Source organism: Sprattus sprattus (genome assembly GCF_963457725.1).
Source record: "Sprattus sprattus genome assembly, chromosome: 20".
In the NCBI taxonomy this organism is placed as follows: domain Eukaryota; kingdom Metazoa; phylum Chordata; class Actinopteri; order Clupeiformes; family Clupeidae; genus Sprattus; species Sprattus sprattus.
The window spans coordinates 14613185-14633184 of record NC_137918.1 but is presented as its reverse complement, the minus strand read 5'-3'; the positions used below and the strand labels follow the sequence as shown (position 1 = coordinate 14633184).

The following is a 20000-nucleotide window of genomic DNA, read 5'->3' as shown; positions in this document are numbered from 1 at the left end:
TGAGAGTTGTCATTTGTTGGGGAGCTGTGAGACTCTTTCTCTGAGACTGTTGTAACGTCATTACTGCTTGACTGTCACTATGTTTACAGTATTGTGCCCTATAAAAGATGGTCCTCCGGCCTTCAGAGCGGAGAGAGACATGATTGAGACCTAAGCCTGGTGTTGTGTTGTTTTTTATTGTCAGAGGTCTGGGTTTCTCTCCCAATCTACAGATTGATAAACGTATTAAAATCCAGAACTCAACTGAACGTAGACCCCGTTTATACGGTGGGAAAACGTATATATTTTCATGCGGTTTGGCCTTTCATTTACGAGAAAAAACGGAGGTTTTATCACGGGAAACGATCATTTCTAAAAACTCCGGCCAAAGTGGAGATTTCAGGAAAACTCAGTTTTTGCGTGTGCACTGGGTCAAACGGAGTTTGCGTCACATATGCGCCTAAAATGCATTCGTGATGTGAGTGTCCTATATTTACTGTTTACTGATCATGGATGCTGTTAACGTAGTGCTCATTTATACGTTAATGCAAACGCAGGATTGCATTCTTTCAACCCTATAACTGAATCTCTCAACCCTTCCCCAGTGTGTGACTATTGGCTTTAACAATGGTATCCCCTGCACTTCCACCAGTGGACTACGAGTTTTACATTCCATCTTGTCTACCTGTTGTAGCCAAATAAACGTAAAGGACATATCTAGGACTCATAGCCAATTTAATGGATTAGCAGCCTACTTATGCAAACCTACAGGTTTAGCATAGTTATGATGGCGTTTGGGGGCGTATATGCGGGTTCATGTAAACAGAAAGTTTTTTGGAAAAAGACCTTGTGTGTACGACGTTATTTTTGAACGGAAGGGCAGAAATATTCTCTATTCTGTAATTACCCGGCTATGTGTAAATGTGGTCTTACTCTTAGTCATCCGTTTATGAAGAGACGGACAAAACACTTTCTTCATCACTGGTGATTCAAAAACTGAGGACATAAGAACCATGCTACAGCGTAACATTCTAATAGCAGCCTGATGCAAACTATGGAAGAGATAGACGTGATGGGGTAACGACAGCGCTACGACCTGGCTACAACTACTACGGCCAGTGCACCCAGTAGGCCACATTAAACCCAACATTTCATAACACTACTAGAAATACTACTAGTAGTAGACGAGTTGAGGGCCTCTTAAATTAAGGATGCAGCCTCACGCAGCAGCTGAGGGTATGTCTTCTGGGACATTCTGGTATCTTGATTTATTTAAATAATGCTCAATAACTTTCATTAAACTAAATCTGGCGCTTGGCATCCATAAACGCCAAAATTCAGTATCCCTCGAGCCTGATCGACTGGTTGAGCCTGCCTGGTGTGTAACACCAATCAGAGGCTTTAACCCGCCCCCTGACTTGGTGACGGGGGATGACGGATTTATTTTGCTGCAAGCAAGTTACACCGTGGACAATAAGTATGACAATAAGTATGACAATAAGTATGACAAAATGTATGACAAAATGTATGACAAAATGTAAGTATGACAAAATGTTTGACAAAATGTATGACAAAATGTATGACAAAATGTAAGTATAAATAAATATATGTAAGTATAAATAAATATATGTAAGTATAAATAAATAAATGTAGGTATAAATAAATCTAATTATGTATTTATCCAAGTATTTAACCATTCATTTATTTATTTATTTAGTTATTTATTTATTTAGTTTTGGCCCCGATAATCCTCCATAGTATACAGCTCTCTCTCTCTTTATCTACAGTGCCACTTGAAAGTATGTGAATCCCTTGAGCACTTAAGCGTTTTCTGTTGTTTTACCATGATTTTTCATTTTTTTATCACCAATTTTCCATAGATGAAATATCAGGTTTATGTTTATCATTTGCATGTACTTGTTTAGAGGAAATTGTTTGAATAGCCGAAAAACTACATGAAACATGGAATTAGTCCATTTCAAAAGTAAGTGAACCCCCAGCTGAATTGGTAAAGTCAAGCAGGTAACAGATTCAGTGAAACTTATTTGGGTGCTTAATTAGTCAATTGAGCAAACCGATCATCTGAGACATCCTTAGGGAAAGGTTTGGGCAACACAGATTAAAAGAGAGAGGAAACCAACCAAACTACTGTAGTGCCAAGGTGTACCCACACAGATCAACAATGCCGAGAGGAAACGAAATATCCGAGAACATCAGGAAGAAGGTACTGACAGCCCATCAGTCTTGGGAAAGCTATAAGACCATCTCCAAAAGATTCCAGCTCGATCCATCCATCCAAGACAAATAATTTAGAAATGGAGAGCATTCAACATGACCGCATCTCTGCCTAGAAGTGGACGCCCATCAAGACCATCACCAAGAAGCACCAGAAGAAGAATAAATCAGGTAAAAGTCAACCCACACATCACCTCTAAAGAGTTTCGGACCTCTCTGGCAGCATCTGGGGTAAATGTACATGGGTCTACAATCAGACAAAAATTGTTGGTTTTGATCGTGACAAAATAATTCTATCTCGGACTCATCTGTCCAAAGAAGGGACTTCCAGAAGGCCTTTGGTTTATCCAAGTGCTCTCGGGCAAAGTTGAAACAGGCAGTTTTGTTCTTTCTTGAGAGCAGAGGCTTCCTTCTAGCAACCCGATCATGAATGTCATGTCTATTCAATTTTCGTCTGATTGTAGACCCATGTACATTTACCCCAGATGCTGCCAGAGAGGTCTGAAACTCTTTAGAGGTGATGTGTGGGTTGACTTTTACCTGATTTATTCTTCTTCTGGTGCTTCTTGGTGATGGTCTTGATGGGCGTCCACTTCTAGGCAGAGATGCGGTCATGTTGAATGCCCTCCATTTCTAAATTATTTGTCTTGGATGGATGTATGGAGCTGGAATCTTTTGGAGATGGTCTTATAGCTTTCCCAAGACTGATGGGCTGTCAGAACCTTCTTCCTGATGTTCTCGGATATCTCGTTTCCTTTCGGCATTGTTGATCTGTGTGGGTACATCTTGGCACTACAGTAGTTTGGTTGGTTTCCTCTCTCTTTTAATCTGTGTTGCCCAAACCTTTCCCTAAGGATGTCTCAGATGATCGGTTTGCTAAATTGACTAATTAAGCACCAAAATAAGTTTCACTGAATCTGTTACCTGCTTGACTTTACCAATTCAGCTGGGGGTTCACTTACTTTTGAAATGGACTAATTCCATGTTTCATGTAGTCTTTTGGCTACTCAAACAATTCCCTCTAAAAAAAAGTACATGCAAATGATAAACATAAACCTGACATTCCTCCTATGGAAAATTGGTGATGAAAAAAATTTAAAATCATGGTAAAACAACAGAAAACTCCTAAGTGGTCAAGGGGTTCACATACTTTTAAGTGGCACTGTATCTATCTATCTCTCTCTGTCTCTCTCTCTCTCTCTCTCTCTCTCTCTCTCTCTCTACCTCTCCCCTCTCTCTCTCTTTATCTATCTATCTATCTCTCTCTGTCTCTCTCTCTACCTCTCCCCTCTCTCTCTCTCTTTATCTATCTATCTATCTCGCTCTGTCTCTCTCTCTCTCTCTCTCTCTACCTCTCTCTGTCTGTCTGTCTGTCTGTATCTCTCTCTCTCTCTCTGTCTGTCTCTCTCTCTGTCTCTCTCTGTCTATCTGTATGTCTCTCTCTCTATCTACGTATCTCTGTCTCTCTATCTATCTATCTCTCTCTGTCTCTCTCTATCTGTCTGTCTGTCTGTCTCTCTATCTGTCTGTCTCTCTCTCTGTCTCTCTCTGTCTATCTATCTGTCTGTCTCTCTCGCTTTCTATCTATCTGTCTGTCTCTCTATGTCTCTGTCTGTCTCTCTCTCTCTCTCTCTCTCTCTCTCTCTCTCTCTCTCTCTCAAACACACTCACATACCGAGCCATACCCTATGTTTTGTATACCCATACCCAAACCACACATACATACATTCACACACACCAGGGGTTGCACAAAAACCTAATGGTACAACTGGAGTAGTCCTTACCTGACAAACTGGAGTTCTCAAGTACACGTGGGTGGGAGCGGGGGGGGGGGGAGGGGGTCACTGCGTGGGGGTGGCATAAATAATAGAATGCATAGCGCATCTCTGAACATAGACCAAAGCATCACATTAATGCCATGAACATAGCACTTGGTATTACCTTACGCAATAGTGAGGTATTGATGATGCCAGTGACATTTCACCATTGTTATTACCAACAGTCTGGGGTAGCCCAAGATAGAAAGTTACCAAATTGGGTTCATTGCCCAGGGTTCCTTTTTGGTCATTCTGTGAAGCCTGCTCAACATCAGTAATGATATGAAATTAGTCATCTTTGCTTGCATCTATCAGAAACTAGAAATCATCAGCATGTATCTGTGAAGCTGTGTATGAGTAGTAGTCTGTAGTAGGCTATAATAATAAATAATAATTCATTTTATTTTTAACACACTTTTCATTCGAAAGAATCGCAGAGTGCCTACATATTAGAAACTAACTATAATAATACAATAAAATAAAAAATAAATAAAAATCTGTTAACATAAGCATAACAGAAAAGATTTAACACAAGGCCAGAAATGCCTTCCCGAATAAAAAAGTTATGACTGACTCTATGTTAGAGCCATCCTTGAAGAATCCGTCCACACCTTACAAGTTGCATGTTTTTTTCACCACAACAGTTGGGAATGAAAATTACCTATTTTGAGACAGGACAGGTGAATTAAGTCTGGCAAGCTATAGCAGATAGGCTGCTTCTCTACATCTTTTTGACATTGCTACTCATAGCCACTTTCTATTCCATCTTCTCCAAACATCCGTCTACGAAACCTTTACATGTTTCATTTACAACGCCGGGGATCTCTGACTGGTCACCTTGTTTCTGGCTCATTCGCCGTTCCACCTGTTGGTGACCAAGAGCTCTGTCTGGAATACTCAACTGACGGAATACAACACTGAAAGATTAAACTACGCTCAATGTTTTGAAAAGTGCTCAATGTTTTTTTGATTAATGTAACTGCTTGAGTGCATAAGTCATCTGTGCAACCCCTAATACACACACACACATACCTAAATACACACACAGACACACACACACAGACACACAAACACAGACACACACACACACACACACACACACACACACACACAAGCAGAAATGAACACATGCAAATCATATGACTTCATTATCGGTACTTACTTACTGACACTTCCAGTATGCCACCTGCCTCCCCACACACACACACACACACAAACACACACACAAGCAGAAATGAACACATGCAAATCTCAAAACTTTATTATCGGTGCATATGATTAATATGTGTGTGTCTCCTCCCAGCATGCCTCGGGCACCATGCCCAGTGGGCGTGTGGCGGCCTCCGTGCCCGAGAACCTCAGCCTGTTCCTGGACCTGCCGGGCAGGTCCGAGGAGAGCAGCACCACCAGCACCACCAGCACCAGCAGCAAGAAGATGTCCAAGGACTCCATCCTCTCGCTCTACGCCACCTCCTCCATCCCCCAAACCAACATGGCCGCCGCCCACGGTGAGGCAGGGTTTCTCTGGCATCTGGGGGGGGGGGGGGGGGGGGGGGTGGGTTGTTCCAGGGCGCTCTGGACTCTCAGGCTGGATTTGGGAGTCAAATGAACCAGCCTCTTTGTGTGTGTGTGTGTGTGTCTGTGTATGTGTGGCTGTGTGTGTGTGTGTATGTGTGGCTGTGTGTGTGTGTCTGTATGTGTGTGTCTCTGTGTGTGTGTGTGTCTGTGTATGTGTGTCTGTATGTGTGTCTGTGTATGTGTGTGTATGCTGGCCCATTCCTAGCTCCAATTTTAGATATAATCTCATCAGATTATCAGGTTACTTATAATTGTGTAATGCTATTCTACAGCTTTGCTGGTATCCTTCCTAATGTTTGCATGCTTGCAGAAATGAACTGGGTGTATTGCATTTCAGATCAAATAAAGATGGTGTGTTATTCTGTGACAATGCTAAAGCCCAGGATTTCACACACACACACACACACACACACACACACAGAAACACACAGAAACACACACACACACACACACACACACACACACACACAGGATTTCTTCTATTGCTTAGACATTAGTATGTGTATAAATCTACATGTCTGAGGCCGATAAGCCCCCCATTTACGGGCTTCATTGCCCGCGGGGACACAGGTTCAATTCCAATTCCTACATGTCATCACGTTGTCATTTGATATTTATTCATGTGGTTACATCCAGTCCGATGCATGTAGGTGTGGCAGTACACAATCGTGAACGAAGGCATCCAGCTGTACATAATATTCACCACGTAAGAGTCCGGTTCGTGTTAGATAACTGCCACCTGTTGTCTCTCAACAGCGGGCATCTACCTCAACCCCGCCCAGATGGGCTACTCCGCGGCTGCTGCGGCGCCAGGCTACGGGCAGTACCAGGCCATGGCAGCCCAGGGGGGGATGATGGGCGCCATGATTGCCCCCCAGATGGGCATGGTGGCGCAACCTGGCGTGATGCCCCACCAGGCGGGCATGGGCGCCCAGGTGCCCAACCCGTACATGGCGGGGGTGCAGGGGGGCATGATGCCGCCTCAGCAGCCCTACGGAGCGCAGCAGGCCCAGCAGCTGCAGTGGAACATCGCCCAGGTCAGCAGGGACGCCTCGCCTCTAGTGGGTCTCTCCTCGTCTCTCTTCGTCTCTCCTTTCTCTCTCTTCGTCTCTCCTCGTCTCTCTTCATCTCTCCTTTCTCTCTCCTCGTCTCTCCTTTCTCTCTCTTTGTCTCTCCTTTCACTCTTCATCTCTCCTTTCTCTCTCTTCATCTCTCCTTTCTCTCTCTTCATCTCTCCTTTCTCTCATCTCTCCTTTCTCTCTCTTCATCTCTCCTTTCTCTCTCCTCCTCTCCTTTCTCTTCATCTCTCATTTCTCTCTCTTCGTCTCTCCTTTCTCTCTCCTCGTCTCTCCTTTCTCTCTCCTCCTCTCCTTTCTCTCTCCTCCTCTCCTTTCTCTCTCTTCATCTCTCCTTTCTCTCTCTTCGTCTCTCCTTTCTCTCTCCTCGCCTCTAGTGGGTCTCTCTTCGTCTCTCCTTTCTCTCTCTTCGTCTCTCCTTTCTCTCTTCATCTCTCCTTTCTCTCTCTTCGTCTCTCCTTTCTCTCTCTTCATCTCTCCTTTCTCTCTCCTCCTCTCCTTTCTCTCTCTTCGTCTCTCCTTTCTCTCTCTTCGTCTCTCCTTTCTCTCTCTTCATCTCTCCTTTCTCTCTCTTCATCTCTCCTTTCTCTCTCCTCCTCTCCTTTCTCTCTCCTCCTCTCCTTTCTCTCTCTTCATCTCTCCTTTCTCTCTCTTCGTCTCTCCTTTCTCTCTCTTCGTCTCTCCTTTCTCTCTCTTCATCTCTCCTTTCTCTCTCTTCATCTCTCCTTTCTCTCTCCTCCTCTCCTTTCTCTCTCCTCCTCTCCTTTCTCTCTCTTCATCTCTCCTTTCTCTCTCTTCGTCTCTCCTTTCTCTCACCTCGCCTCTAGTGGGTCTCTCTTCGTCTCTCCTTTCTCTCTTCATCTCTCCTTTCTCTCTCTTCATCTCTCCTTTCTCTCTCCTCCTCTCCTTTCTCTCTCTTCATCTCTCCTTTCTCTCTCCTCCTCTCCTTTCTCTCTCTTCATCTCTCCTTTCTCTCTCTTCATCTCTCCTTTCTCTCTCCTCCTCTCCTTTCTCTCTCTTCATCTCTCCTTTCTCTCTCCTCCTCTCCTTTCAGGGACGCCTCGCCTCTCTCTCTCTCTCACATCCCCCCCCCCCCACACACAGACACACACACACTTCTATGAAATTGTTCAGCTAAATTGTCTGCTTGTCTCAAACATTGATTTTTTAAGTGTCAGATAACAAGATAAGAAGTTATTCTTGTCAGATGCAAAGCTTGTCCTTTCCTCTCCCTCTGATTTGCGTAACGGCAGCATTGTGTGTGTGTGTGTCTGTGTGTGTGCGTGTGCGTGTGTGTGCGTGTGCGTGTGCGTGTGTGTGTGTGCGTGTGTGTGTCTACAGATGACTCAGCACATGGCCGGCGTGAACTTCTACGGCACCAACAGCATGATGGGATACGGGCAGCCAATGGGCGGAGCTGCGGCGGCGACCACACCCACTTCCAGTCACATGATTGGCTCGCACGTGTGGAAGTGATGTCATGGGGCGCAGTCATGGGATTGGACAGTGGCTCGTAGGCAGGGGGGCCTGGACCAATGGGAGGAGGGAGGGAGGGAGGGAGCTACAAGAAAGACGTCTCACACACACACACGCACATACACACACACAAATATACACACGCCATCATGCTCATTCCTGCCTTGGGACTTTTTGTGACGTCATAACCAGTGAACACAGCTGAGATGTCAGAGGTTAAATGAAGACAAACTCGGGAATGTGATCGATCACAGCGCCATCTGGTGGATTGGGAGTCATATCACGCCTCCTCATGCCAGCCTCACTTCAGCGTGGACCAATCACTGCAGTTCTTTCACTATCCGACTTCCTCATTAGTATGAGTTTTTGTTCACTTCCTGTTTAGGCCTGTGTTATGTCTATTGCTTTTTTTTCCCTTCTTTTTCTTTTATTGTCAGCAATCTGAGTTAGTCCTCTGAATAAGATTGTTTCTGTCCATCACCCGGATCTCTCAAACCTCCGTGGTTTCTGTTGGATTTGACTGCAGGCCTCTGATGCCTGTGGACCTCACTTCACCATCAATGGTAGGCACAGGCGATGAAAATGAGTGTTTTGTGTGTTAAAACAGGGTAAAGCTGTGACAGGTGTGTGTGTGTGTGTGTGTGTGGTGTGTGTGTGACTGTGTGTGTGTGTGTGTGTGACTGTGTGTGACTTGAGTGAGCGAGTCTGTATCATGATCGATGCAGTGTTGTGGAACTAATACAACCTTCACCAAACTCAGGAGTCACCTTTTGAAGCAGTCATGAGTTTTTGGAAGGACTTAGTGGTACTTAGTCAAATTCACTGGCACTTGAAAAGCTCACTTTAGACCAGAATGATTTAAGAATTGGAACCAAAGAGTTGCCGTAGCTATAGAATTTTGCATTAAAATCTAGAATCTGTGGAGGACTATCACACAAAGAGAGGAATGATGTTACAAATGGAAAAAAACCTGTTAAGGACCTTCTGAAAAGAATTTGCAGTCAATGGGGTATCGGTAGACATTTGTATGGAAATGACTGCAAAGTCTTTTAATTGTATTGTTCGCGATGCTATTTCTTCTAGCACAGTGACAGCAATGTGTCTGTTCTACAGTTTCGGCATGAATGTTATTGTGTCCGTATCAGGGGAGTTGGTTAAGATGAAGTCTTCTCATTACCAATGTTGCATGAAGGGGGTTTTCTGTATGCTGGCTGACCAGAGAATGTTTTTAACTGTACTGAGAACCAGCTGTCCGGCGCCTGGGTCTGCTGTTCAAGACAAAAAAAAGACCACATTCGCTGTTTTATTTTCTCCTGATTGAGACTTAATGAATGTGTCTGAATCTTCAGTGTCCTCAGTCGTTCCTGTCCTCTAGTGCTTGTGCGTGTGCGTGTGCGTGTGCGTGTGCGTGTGTGCGTGTGCGTGTGTGTGTGTGTGTGTCTGAATCTTCAGTGTCCTCAGTCTGTCCTGTCCTCTTGTGCGTGTGCGTGTGTGTGTGTGTCTGAATCTTCAGTGTCCTCAGTCTGTTCTGTCCTCTTCTGTGTGTGTGTGTGTGTGTGTGTGTGTGAGTGTGAGAAATAGATATCGTGTCCCCTTATCTTTGTGTGCACACTGTGCATGTTTGTGTTTGTGTGTGTGTTGTGCTAACACAACGTCCATCTCGTCTGGGCGCGGAGCAAGTCTGCGTGTCCTGTTATTCCTCGACGCTCTTTTGGAGGGTACGGTTGCTTCCTGTGTCGCCATGGAGACATTCCCAGCATTCCCGTGTGCCAGTCAGGCCAGGCCAAAACAAGGACTGGGCTGCCTATCGTAATTATTATTATTACCACCGCCAGGAAAGCAATGTTTCCCTGACTCGACGTAACGCGACGCACTAGTTCCGTTTCTCCATCCCAGCCGGCTGGCACGTGAATGAGGCTCTCTCAATGTGACTTTGAATGTCTGTCTGTCGGACCCCCACCGTCTGACTGGCCTCTCGCAGTCCTGTCGTCTGCTGAGGACGAAACACTGATTGTTATCCCTCAGCCAGGCGAACTAGACGAGCTGGCCTTAGCAGTGACCTCACTTTCAACAGAGCAGCTTCCACCAAGAGATAGAAAGACCCTCTACAGCCCCCTCTGGTGGTAACCAGAGGCGCTTGCAAGAGGGTAACCTGTTACCACAATAGCCAGAGCCTTGGTGTAGAACTACATGACCTGTTTGTGTGTGTGTATGGGTGGGTGTGTAGGGGGGTTGACATGTACACACACAGGCCCTCATACACACACACACACACACACACACACACACACACACACACACACACACATATGTGAATAGGCTAGTGCTGCTTACATGCGCAGAGCCAACACCATTCCTTAAATGTACTTGCACTGTTTGTTTGTCTGTCCGATGCACGGCGATTGTTTTGCTTTTGACATGTTTGTTTTCTCTTGCGCTGTGGGTGTTCTTATTTTCTATTTAAAGAACGTTTAGAATCAGACATGCAGTAGAGGACATCGTCTAACAAAGACATCCCGTCACCATCATAAAAGCCATACCCATGTTTCAGAGGAAGCCCCAACTGTCTCACCCATCTGAAAAATGTATTAGAATTATTATTATTTGTATTATTATTAGAATTATTACAAACTGCATGAAGCTGATGTGTCGGTAATTTAGTTTTTACTTTATTTCATGAGAAGTCGGCGCCTTTTGTGTGAAACTGGGAGCACTTTACTGATCCAAACCCATAGTGTGACCCTGGTCCCTGGAACCTCTTTACTGATCCAAACCCATAGTGTGACCCTGGTCCCTGGAACCTCTTTGTCATCCACGTAGGGGGGGGGGACACTAGCGCTGTGTTCAGTCTGCAGGGGGGGGGGGGGAATAAGATTTGTTTCTCAAATCAGATCTTTTGAGACGACTGTTTTGAAGGGGATCAGATCAGATTTGTGTGTCCAGACATCACCAACATGGGTGGCTGTGGGAACGGCGTCGGTATCGATCAATGTGAATGATTTGGCACTCTGCTAACAGCCATGAATTCCGGCAATTCCGTCACTCTGGATTTGGCTGCGTCGTTGTTGTGTCCCGTTACAAGTGATGCATAAAACACTTTGAAATCTGATTTGAGCGGCCCGGATTGCATCGCATCTGTAGAAATCTGATTGGAATCGCATTTCGAAACGCCTCCAAATGTGTTTTTGCTGTCCAGACTTTCAAAAATCAGTCTGGATACAATTTGGATTTGGGGGAGCAGTCTGAACCAGGCCTAGGAGTTGCACCTGTTACTCCCGAGGTCCTGTGAGGACTTACACTGACTTTCCTGCAGCCAGTGTATGCCAGCATGTCCTAATGGAGAAGAAGAGGTAGAGGCAATACATTTCAAAGCTTGCAATACACGCGGTAACGCCACACCATTTTGTAGGGCTTTGGAGTTGGCAGAGAGTGTGTGTGTGTGTGTGTGTGTGTGAGAGAGTGAGTGAGAGATGAATCATAGGCAGTTGTGATAATTGTGCTTCTGGCTAGGCTAGCTTGCACTTCAGTGAAAAAGCAAGAGGCCAGGCAAGCTGTGGTTTTGACTCCGACAGAGCAATACTGTGGGAGCAGCGCGGCGGTGTCGCAGGGCTCACTCATGGCCATGTAACTGTACTGCAAACGCTGTGAGGACGCAGACAAGCAATGAGTCTCTATATACTATAAGATTATCAGACTAGGTGAGGGGTGATGCATCAACAACAAATATGTAGTCTAGAGCTGTGCTTCTCCGATTGGAAAGTAGGGGCCCAGAACATTGTGCAGATTAGATTTCGTTCTTTTCCTAACATCTGATTCAGTTTAGAAGCTCATATGTAATGGTGTCCAGTAAACTGAATCAGGTGTCAGGTCAAGGAGTTGAACGTGTCTGTCACAGTGAGTCCCTACAAGACACTGCTCTAAACGAGTCCCATTTCTTATCAAATAACCTTCCATGCTTGGGAGACAACTCTGCAGTCATGCCATGGGAACAGGAAGTTAGAGACTGACTACAGTGAAAGACCGATTCGACTCGATTGCTAAGTTAGCTAAGTTGCTAAGTTAGGCTACTTTAAATTGGTATTGTGTGTGATATTATTGCATGGTATGCAGTAGTGTTGCTGGAATAAGTACTGCTAGCAACTACTAAAGAAGGCAGGAACTTCCTCAGAAAAAAAAAATCCATGCGTCAGAGATCTGTGACGTATAATTGTTTGGATCAACATCGCCCCCTGTTGGTGAAAAGGTGCTACAACGTCTGATCAGCTTTCTACATAGGCAAGTCCCTGCAGATGCTTCTCTCCTCTGAAATATCAGCACTCTCAAGGAATGTAACTTTTGAATAATAATCTCAATATCTGTTCATGGATTATTTCAATCTTTTTTGCATTTTTCCTATGTATAAATGATGCCTCACCTTGATGTATAATTTGTGGAGTATAGTTGCAATACATAAAATAATTTCTTCAACTATATCTTCCTTTTTAAAATCATTTTTAGAATAATAAATATGTAATGCATCATTAAAGGCCTGGCTTGCTATATATGTGACATAAAAGGAAAATGTGTTCAAAGCACAGCTTGTGGGTGTTTTTATTTGATTATGATGCTTTGATTAAATTTATCCAAACAGAATTTCATATTGGCATAGTGAGAGTTACAGAGCAAATCTGAACAAGTAAATATGGGGTCAATACACTGGAATCCTCTTACTGGTAAAGGACTGCGTAGTGTTGGATAAAAGTGGCTGATAATACATTTTCAATAATTTGACTATTTAACCCTTTGTAAGCTATGCAGTGTGTCAACCACACTCCATGCATCTAACCATGCATTATCCCAGTGAGGGACTGCCCAAACATTTAATGCTAAAAGTTCAAAAGGTCATGTTTACTCAGTATTAATGTAACACTATGGAGTTTCTGGAGCTGCCAACTAGGGGGCTTCTTTCTGCTGGACTATTCAGTAACGTATTTGCTGTCTTGCTTTGTCTTGTGTTGCACTTGCTTGATGTTTGACTGTGTTAGGAAAGTTGTTGGCAAGCCAGCCAACATAGCTATTACAGTAACATTTCAAAGAAGCCGACTTTGCGACCGGCTGTCAAAGAGGCATGCAGATAGAGATCATTTTAACCTACGTAGTTCCATTTGTGCATCTACCAACTTTTTTTGACAAATGGGACACTCGCACAGACACCACAATAACCACAAGGCCACAGAAGATTCAAATAAAACTTTATTGACTTTGCGCCCGGCTGTCAAAGAGGCATGCAGATACAGGATTCTGAATCAAAATTTCTATGTGTGTGTAGGGGGTGGGGTAGGGGATGGGGTGCGGTGGGATAGGGGGTGGGGTGCGGTGGGGTAGGGTAGGGTAGGTTGAGAGGATTTTTTTTGTCTCTTTTCTTACAAAACTACGTGCACTTTTAAATAACCAACTCTGCTGCGTACAAACCACAAAAATACCAGTTTTACATTATCAAATACTGCACATAGAAAACATTTACAAAGCACAGGTATAAAATTACAGCTCCCTTCGTATACAGCGTGAGTTGCTTATATGGTTTTCGTATGCATCATCAGCATGTCGCCCTCTTAGCTTGCCGATGCCTTACTTATGCAGTAAGGGCTGGTGGACAGAACACATCTGTTCTTCCGTTAGGAGTATTGACTTAAGATGGTCTTGGTTCATAGTAAAACATTCATTTCTGTATCCTCACAACGTGCATCTGTACTTCAGACGAGGAGGGCCGAAAGCGATGTACTTTTGGCTGCTACCGTTAATCTACCTAATCAATACAATTCTGCTCAATTCAGAGAGACTTAGTGCTAACTTTGTTTTCTTTTTTTTTAAACAAAACAATAAATATTTATGTGTTTTTTTTTTTTGCATTTTGTTCCTTGCAATCATAACATTTTAGATTAAACATCAATTTGGCCACTCAACTGCTTGTGCTATTGTGATAACAGTAACAGTAGGCCAAAAAGTAGGCTTTGCTGATGAAGATATTGGACTGGGGAATGTAGTTTTACAGAGAACAAAAAACATGTAACAGTGCCACAAGAAGAAGACAGACATGGGCTGTACTCCCAACAGATGAGTGTTTTTTTTTTTTTGTTCTTCAAGCTATTGGGTCTCACTGTTAAACGTATCCGAAACCTTGCATGCTTTTCCGCCGATTGTATTGTTTAAAACTAAAAAAAAAAAAAGGTTTGGTAATCTTTGTATTCCCTCTAGTAGTGCAAAGTAAACTCATACAAAAGATGAGGTATTCTGTGGCCAGAAAACCCTTCTGAAGAGGAAGCCAGCTTTAGGGCTCAGATACACATAGCCTACGCGTTTTTGTAAAAACGCGACGCTAGGAAATACATTGATTCCTATGGTACGGCGCGCTTTCACGCAAAGCGCCCCGTACCATAGGAATCAATGCATTTCCTAGCGTCGCGTTTTTACAAAAACTTGTATGTGTATCTGAGCCCTTAAACAGCCTGGGTTAATCAGGTTCGCGGACTCCAGTTATTGCAAGGAAAAGGATTTAGCAGAGTTATTCAGTCCGATCGCATGCTACAATGAACTCCTGGTCCTAAGTTCACACAATGCTTCAAAAATTCTCATTATCATACTGTAATTGTCGGTTGAATACATCACTTGTGTCAAGACCATAAAAGAGCAGTTTTCTTAAATTACCATGCAAAAAGTTAAGATAAAATTTAACGACAAATGTGTAGGCTACTTCTGGCAGCAATACAGTCAATCAGTTTATCATTAATATCCAATGCTTTAACGCCAGAGACTCCTTAGACTTAAAATACAAAATCTTAAAAGGGGCACAGAAAAAATCTTACTGTCTTTAGCTAGCCTCTTCAACAAAGGGAGGTTGGTGACAAATAGACATATCCGTGATAAAGGACAGTGTGCCCATCCATCCGGGTCTCAAAAGCATGACCCAGATTCAAAAGACATAAGTTTTGACCAAAATCAAGTGAAATGATTCATTAATACATTCATAATTTATCAGCAAATGCTAACTTACAATAAAGTTGAAGTAAGAGATTTATTTTCTCTTTTAAATCTTTCAAATGTGTGCTCTTCTTGCTACCACAGTAAAAATTACATCTCATAAATAAAGTAAGGCAATTGACTTCACAAGCCCTCATTGAACGAATCCCAAGGCAGAATTCAACCTAGCCACTGGTACCGAACCAGTCTCCGACAACATCTCCTCGTGCTCTCTACAAAAATAAAATTAAATTTCAAATATACTGTACTTTTAAATCTATAAATAAACCTGGTCAGAGGTGAGACCATATAACAACTTGACCGACACATCTCCACAAAAAAAGCATTTAAAAGTCATAGAATTTCCAAAATGGCGGTTGAAAACAGAGACCAACCCACCAGCCCATTGACCTTTAAAGTTCTGTCAAGGTTTCCACGGCAACAAAATGATACGCTTCTATGACACCCCCCTCCCCTCTTTCCCCTCCCCTCCATAACTACAGCAGCATTCTGAAAAGCATGCCAGCCAGGCAAGAAATACAGGAGGAAAAACAATCCAGGTCAGTCTGATTGTCCACCATACATATCCCCTTTATAGGGCTCTGTCCCACTTGTGTATATGTGCACTTGGGAACACGCCTTAAGAGGACCCAAACCTTCTCCAAACATGTGCTACTGTGACCATCCTCTAGATGGCAGCCCGATACACAGACTCATAACCAAGTCAACAGACAAACCCAGACATCTTTCACCACATATGCAATAAACACATTATATTATTCATTCCTTGTAAGTCATCTTTAAAAACCGTAGCAGGAATATCTTATAAACATACATCTCACTAAATAAAGTGATTAGAGGGATAGTGAGAATAACAATTCACTCCTTCAGGGTGTTGGCAACCAATACAACCCTTTATAGTTTTCAATCAAATAGAATCAGTTCGGGCCAACAAATGTACCCTTTATTTTAGAGGTCGACAGACCCACATTTTCTTCTCTGCAAGGAACCAGTCCTGCTGTAGTGGAGTTCACCAAACAGACAGAGTCGTGGCACATTCTGCACGGGTGTATGAGAGTCCTGAGGGGGTTCTGCAGTGTCCTCAAACAGACTTGTCACCAAAAAGTTCTTGAGGCAGACAAAATAAAATAAATTAAAGACGCAACTGTCTGTTTGTGTGTGTGTGTGTGTGTGTGTGTGTGTGTGTGTGTGTGTGTGTGTGTGAGTAACTGCTATCTCCAGACACCGCTCAAGCCCTCCCCACCCTGCCCTACCTCACTCTGCCTCACACAGACACAATCCATCCCAATGATTTCGTGTCGGTGAAGGCCAAGGCTCACTACATCTCCCTCCCACCGCAGTCGATGAAGCAGAGAACAGAGAACAGGCCAGCGATCTGCCCTGACCACGCCACCGAACAGCCCCTATAAAACACACACACACACACACACACACACACACACACACACACACACACACACACACATGCCCTAACCACTCCACATAACAGCCCCTATAAACACACACACACACACACACACACACACACACACACACACACACACACACACACACACACACATGCCCTAACCACTCCACCGAACAGCCCCTATAACTCCACTTGGCCCTCCTGCCACACCTGATCAACGCGGCCACACTGTACCAGGGGAGCCACACCGCTGGACCTGACACACAACACACACACACACACACACACACACACACACACACACACTGGATGTCCGCAGAGGACCTGGAGCTGACAGGGGGCATTCGAGTGCAGAAAACACAGACGACCAGAGAGCTGAGGTGCCACAGGCTGTTGAATTTCATGTTCAGTTGAGAAAAATGTCTTTTTGCTTTTTGTCGTTTTCTTTTCCCCTCCATTATTTCATCGAGCGATCCAAATCCAAATTAGATGATTAGGCATACTTCCTTGTTCAGCAATTGTGCTAATAATTAGTTAAATAGATTATATCAAATGCATATACAACCATACATACTGTATATATAACCAAATATACAGCCTCTTATACACTGCCATGTGAAGTGTACATACTGTATAGTATATCACCTAATTGAACCTGGTCAAATTTTACAACCTGAACATTTCCGCTCTTGGTTAGGTTTGGCACAGAGGATCAAATTAGGTTTTATCTTTCTGGGTTTTTTCCACCCGTCTACTTCCAAATGGTTCAGACTAGGATTTCAACATATTCTATATACATAGAGCATCCTATGGAGGGGATATTCTACGGAATGAAAGATCTGGGTTCAGATACGTGCATTCACTCTTTCATGTTTGCACTCAGTAAATCTGCAGTAACAAGAATAAAGCTACTCCATCAACAATAAAAGAGACGCGTACGTTCTCAGGTTCCCCAAGTCATTTACACTGAAAAAATAATTGCAAAAGCTCATAGTCATGTCATAGTGTGTACTATGGACAAAAACATTCAACTGCAAAGTTATTCAATTATTTTGTTTCTCAATAATTGATCTTTTTTCTCCTTTTGACTAAATAATGCAACTCTTTGTTTTGTTCTCTTCTCATCTCCATACATCTGTCTGTCAGTGGTTACCAAGGCGCTACTCACAATATTGTGCAAATATGAACAAACTAATATAAATAGCTATATATATCTATACTGTCCTTTTTTTCTGTAGACAGAAGGATTCACCCCCTCACCCCCACTACTCAACCGAAACAGGTCAAAGGTGACTTCTGTACAGGTCAAAAGTCAAAGGTGACTTCTGTACAGGTCAAAAGTAAAAGGTGACTTCTTAGCCATGAAGGCTACGTCAGATCTTCCCAACAGACCAGATTCAGTCTGTTACTCAGAGCATCAACGCCAGTGCAGGGGGAAGCAAATAGACAAACAGCACTGGCATCTCTCTCTCTCTCTCTTCCTCTCTCTCCTGCAGGGGGAAGCAAATAGACAAACAGCACTGGCATCTCTCTCTCTCTCTCTTCCTCTCTCTCCTGCAGGGGGAAGCAAATAGACAAACAGCACTGGCATCTCTCTCTCTCTCTCTTCCTCTCTCTCCTGCAGGGGGAAGCAAATAGACAAACAGCACTGGCATCCCACAATAGCAACAAAGACAAAGACAGAGGCTCAAACAGAGGCTCAAACACTACTCTCTCTGGAGGCTCAAACACTACTCTCTCTGGAGCCTCAAACACTACTCTCTCTGGAGCCTCAAACACTACTCTCTCTGGAGCCTCAAACACTACTCTCTCTGGAGGCTCAAACACTACTCTCTCTGGAGGCTCAAACACTACTCTCTCTGGAGGCTCAAACACTACTCTCTCTGGAGGCTCAAACACTACTCTCTCTGGAGGCTCAAACACTACTCTCTCTGGAGCCTCAAACACTACTTTCTCTGGAGGCTCAAACAGAGGCTCAAACAGAGGCTCAAACACTACTCTCTCTGGAGGCTCAAACACTACTCTCTCTGGAGCCTCAAACACTACTCTCTCTGGAGGCTCAAACACTACTCTCTCTGGAGCCTCAAACACTACTCTCTCTGGAGCCTCAAACACTACTCTCTCTGGAGGCTCAAACACTACTCTCTCTGGAGGCTCAAACACTACTCTCTCTGGAGGCTCAAACACTACTCTCTCTGGAGGCTCAAACACTACTCTCTCTGGAGGCTCAAACACTACTCTCTCTGGAGCCTCAAACACTACTTTCTCTGGAGGCTCAAACAGAGGCTCAAACAGAGGCTCAAACACTACTCTCTCTGGCTTTGGGCCTCTCCATCCATGATAATGAATCCGTTTCTGAACATCGGTTTTGTAAGTCAAAATATGAATCTGGCACAAAACAATCTGACATTAAATGAAAGTCATTTCTTCATGATGAACCAGCCCGACTGATGCGCTGTTGTCATGGAGATGGCTTAACCCTGTGAGATTAATCAGAGGCTTCAACTCGTTCACCTATTTCCCCCTGTTGTACCAGGAAATGAATGGAGAGCGTTTTACTGATGGTACTGATTAAATTCAGGCTTTGGCCTCTCACAGACAACAAAACTCTCTACTTCTCAAGATTTGGGGGTCTAAAACTGAGAAATCCTTCATTAGGAACTCAGAAAACATTCAAAATGACAGTAATTCATACATGTACACTGTGGCTCATAAATTCAAACATTTTCATCAAAAAATAAATAAAACAGTTGCCTTTAAATATCATTTGGAAGGTTTTTTTTTCACAATAGCAAAATCAGAGTATGCAAAAAAAAACACAAAAGCTAAGTAAGTATCAATGCAAAATTAACTAAGTAAGTATCAATGCAAACTCAAACTAAAACTCAACGAAACAAACAAACAAACCGATCTCTGGAAGCAATCCTCAGTGTTAAAAGCTTCATAGCCACAAGAGATAATGGTCTTTCAAAATAACCAAAAACAAATAAACTAAAATAAATCAGAGTTTAACATTTCTAACAAAATGGGTGATGAGGGGGGGCTGACGAATGCAGACTGACAGCTATGGTTTTGACAAAGAGAAAGACAGTGCAAAGAGAAAGGGTGTATGACTCCACAGAGTCGAGTTCAAAGCTTCAAAGGTTCGTTATGAGAGTAGGGAAAATAGTCAATTCTTTTAAAAACACCTTTCTTTGAAACAAACACGGATACTCAGGGAACGTCTGATCCCCTTTGAGTCTATGTACAGAAAACAACTGGACAACATGAAAAGTATTAACATTTTCAAAACACACACTATACATAACCAGAATAAAAGTGCATTGGTGTTGTCTAAACTCACCAAAAAATAAGTTATTTGATTTTTTTTACAGCTCGACACTGACTTACAGGTGTGTACTAATACTACATACT

The 20000-nt window shown here is 43.4% G+C and overlaps 1 protein-coding gene across 1 annotated transcript in view; it reads left to right on the top strand.

The window, feature by feature from the left end:
* The window catches only part of smap2 (small ArfGAP2), a gene marked incomplete at its 3' end in the record, with an annotated part of 44635 nt that extends 36474 nt beyond the window's left edge, over positions 1-8161 (top strand). The window contains exons 8-10 of the mRNA XM_080858778.1: positions 5335-5539; positions 6366-6646; positions 8027-8161. Of these exons, the coding sequence (XP_080714904.1) occupies positions 5335-5539; positions 6366-6646; positions 8027-8161 (621 nt within the window). The remainder of the gene's footprint in view (positions 1-5334; positions 5540-6365; positions 6647-8026) is intronic.
* Between the last annotated feature and the right edge of the window lie 11839 nt (positions 8162-20000).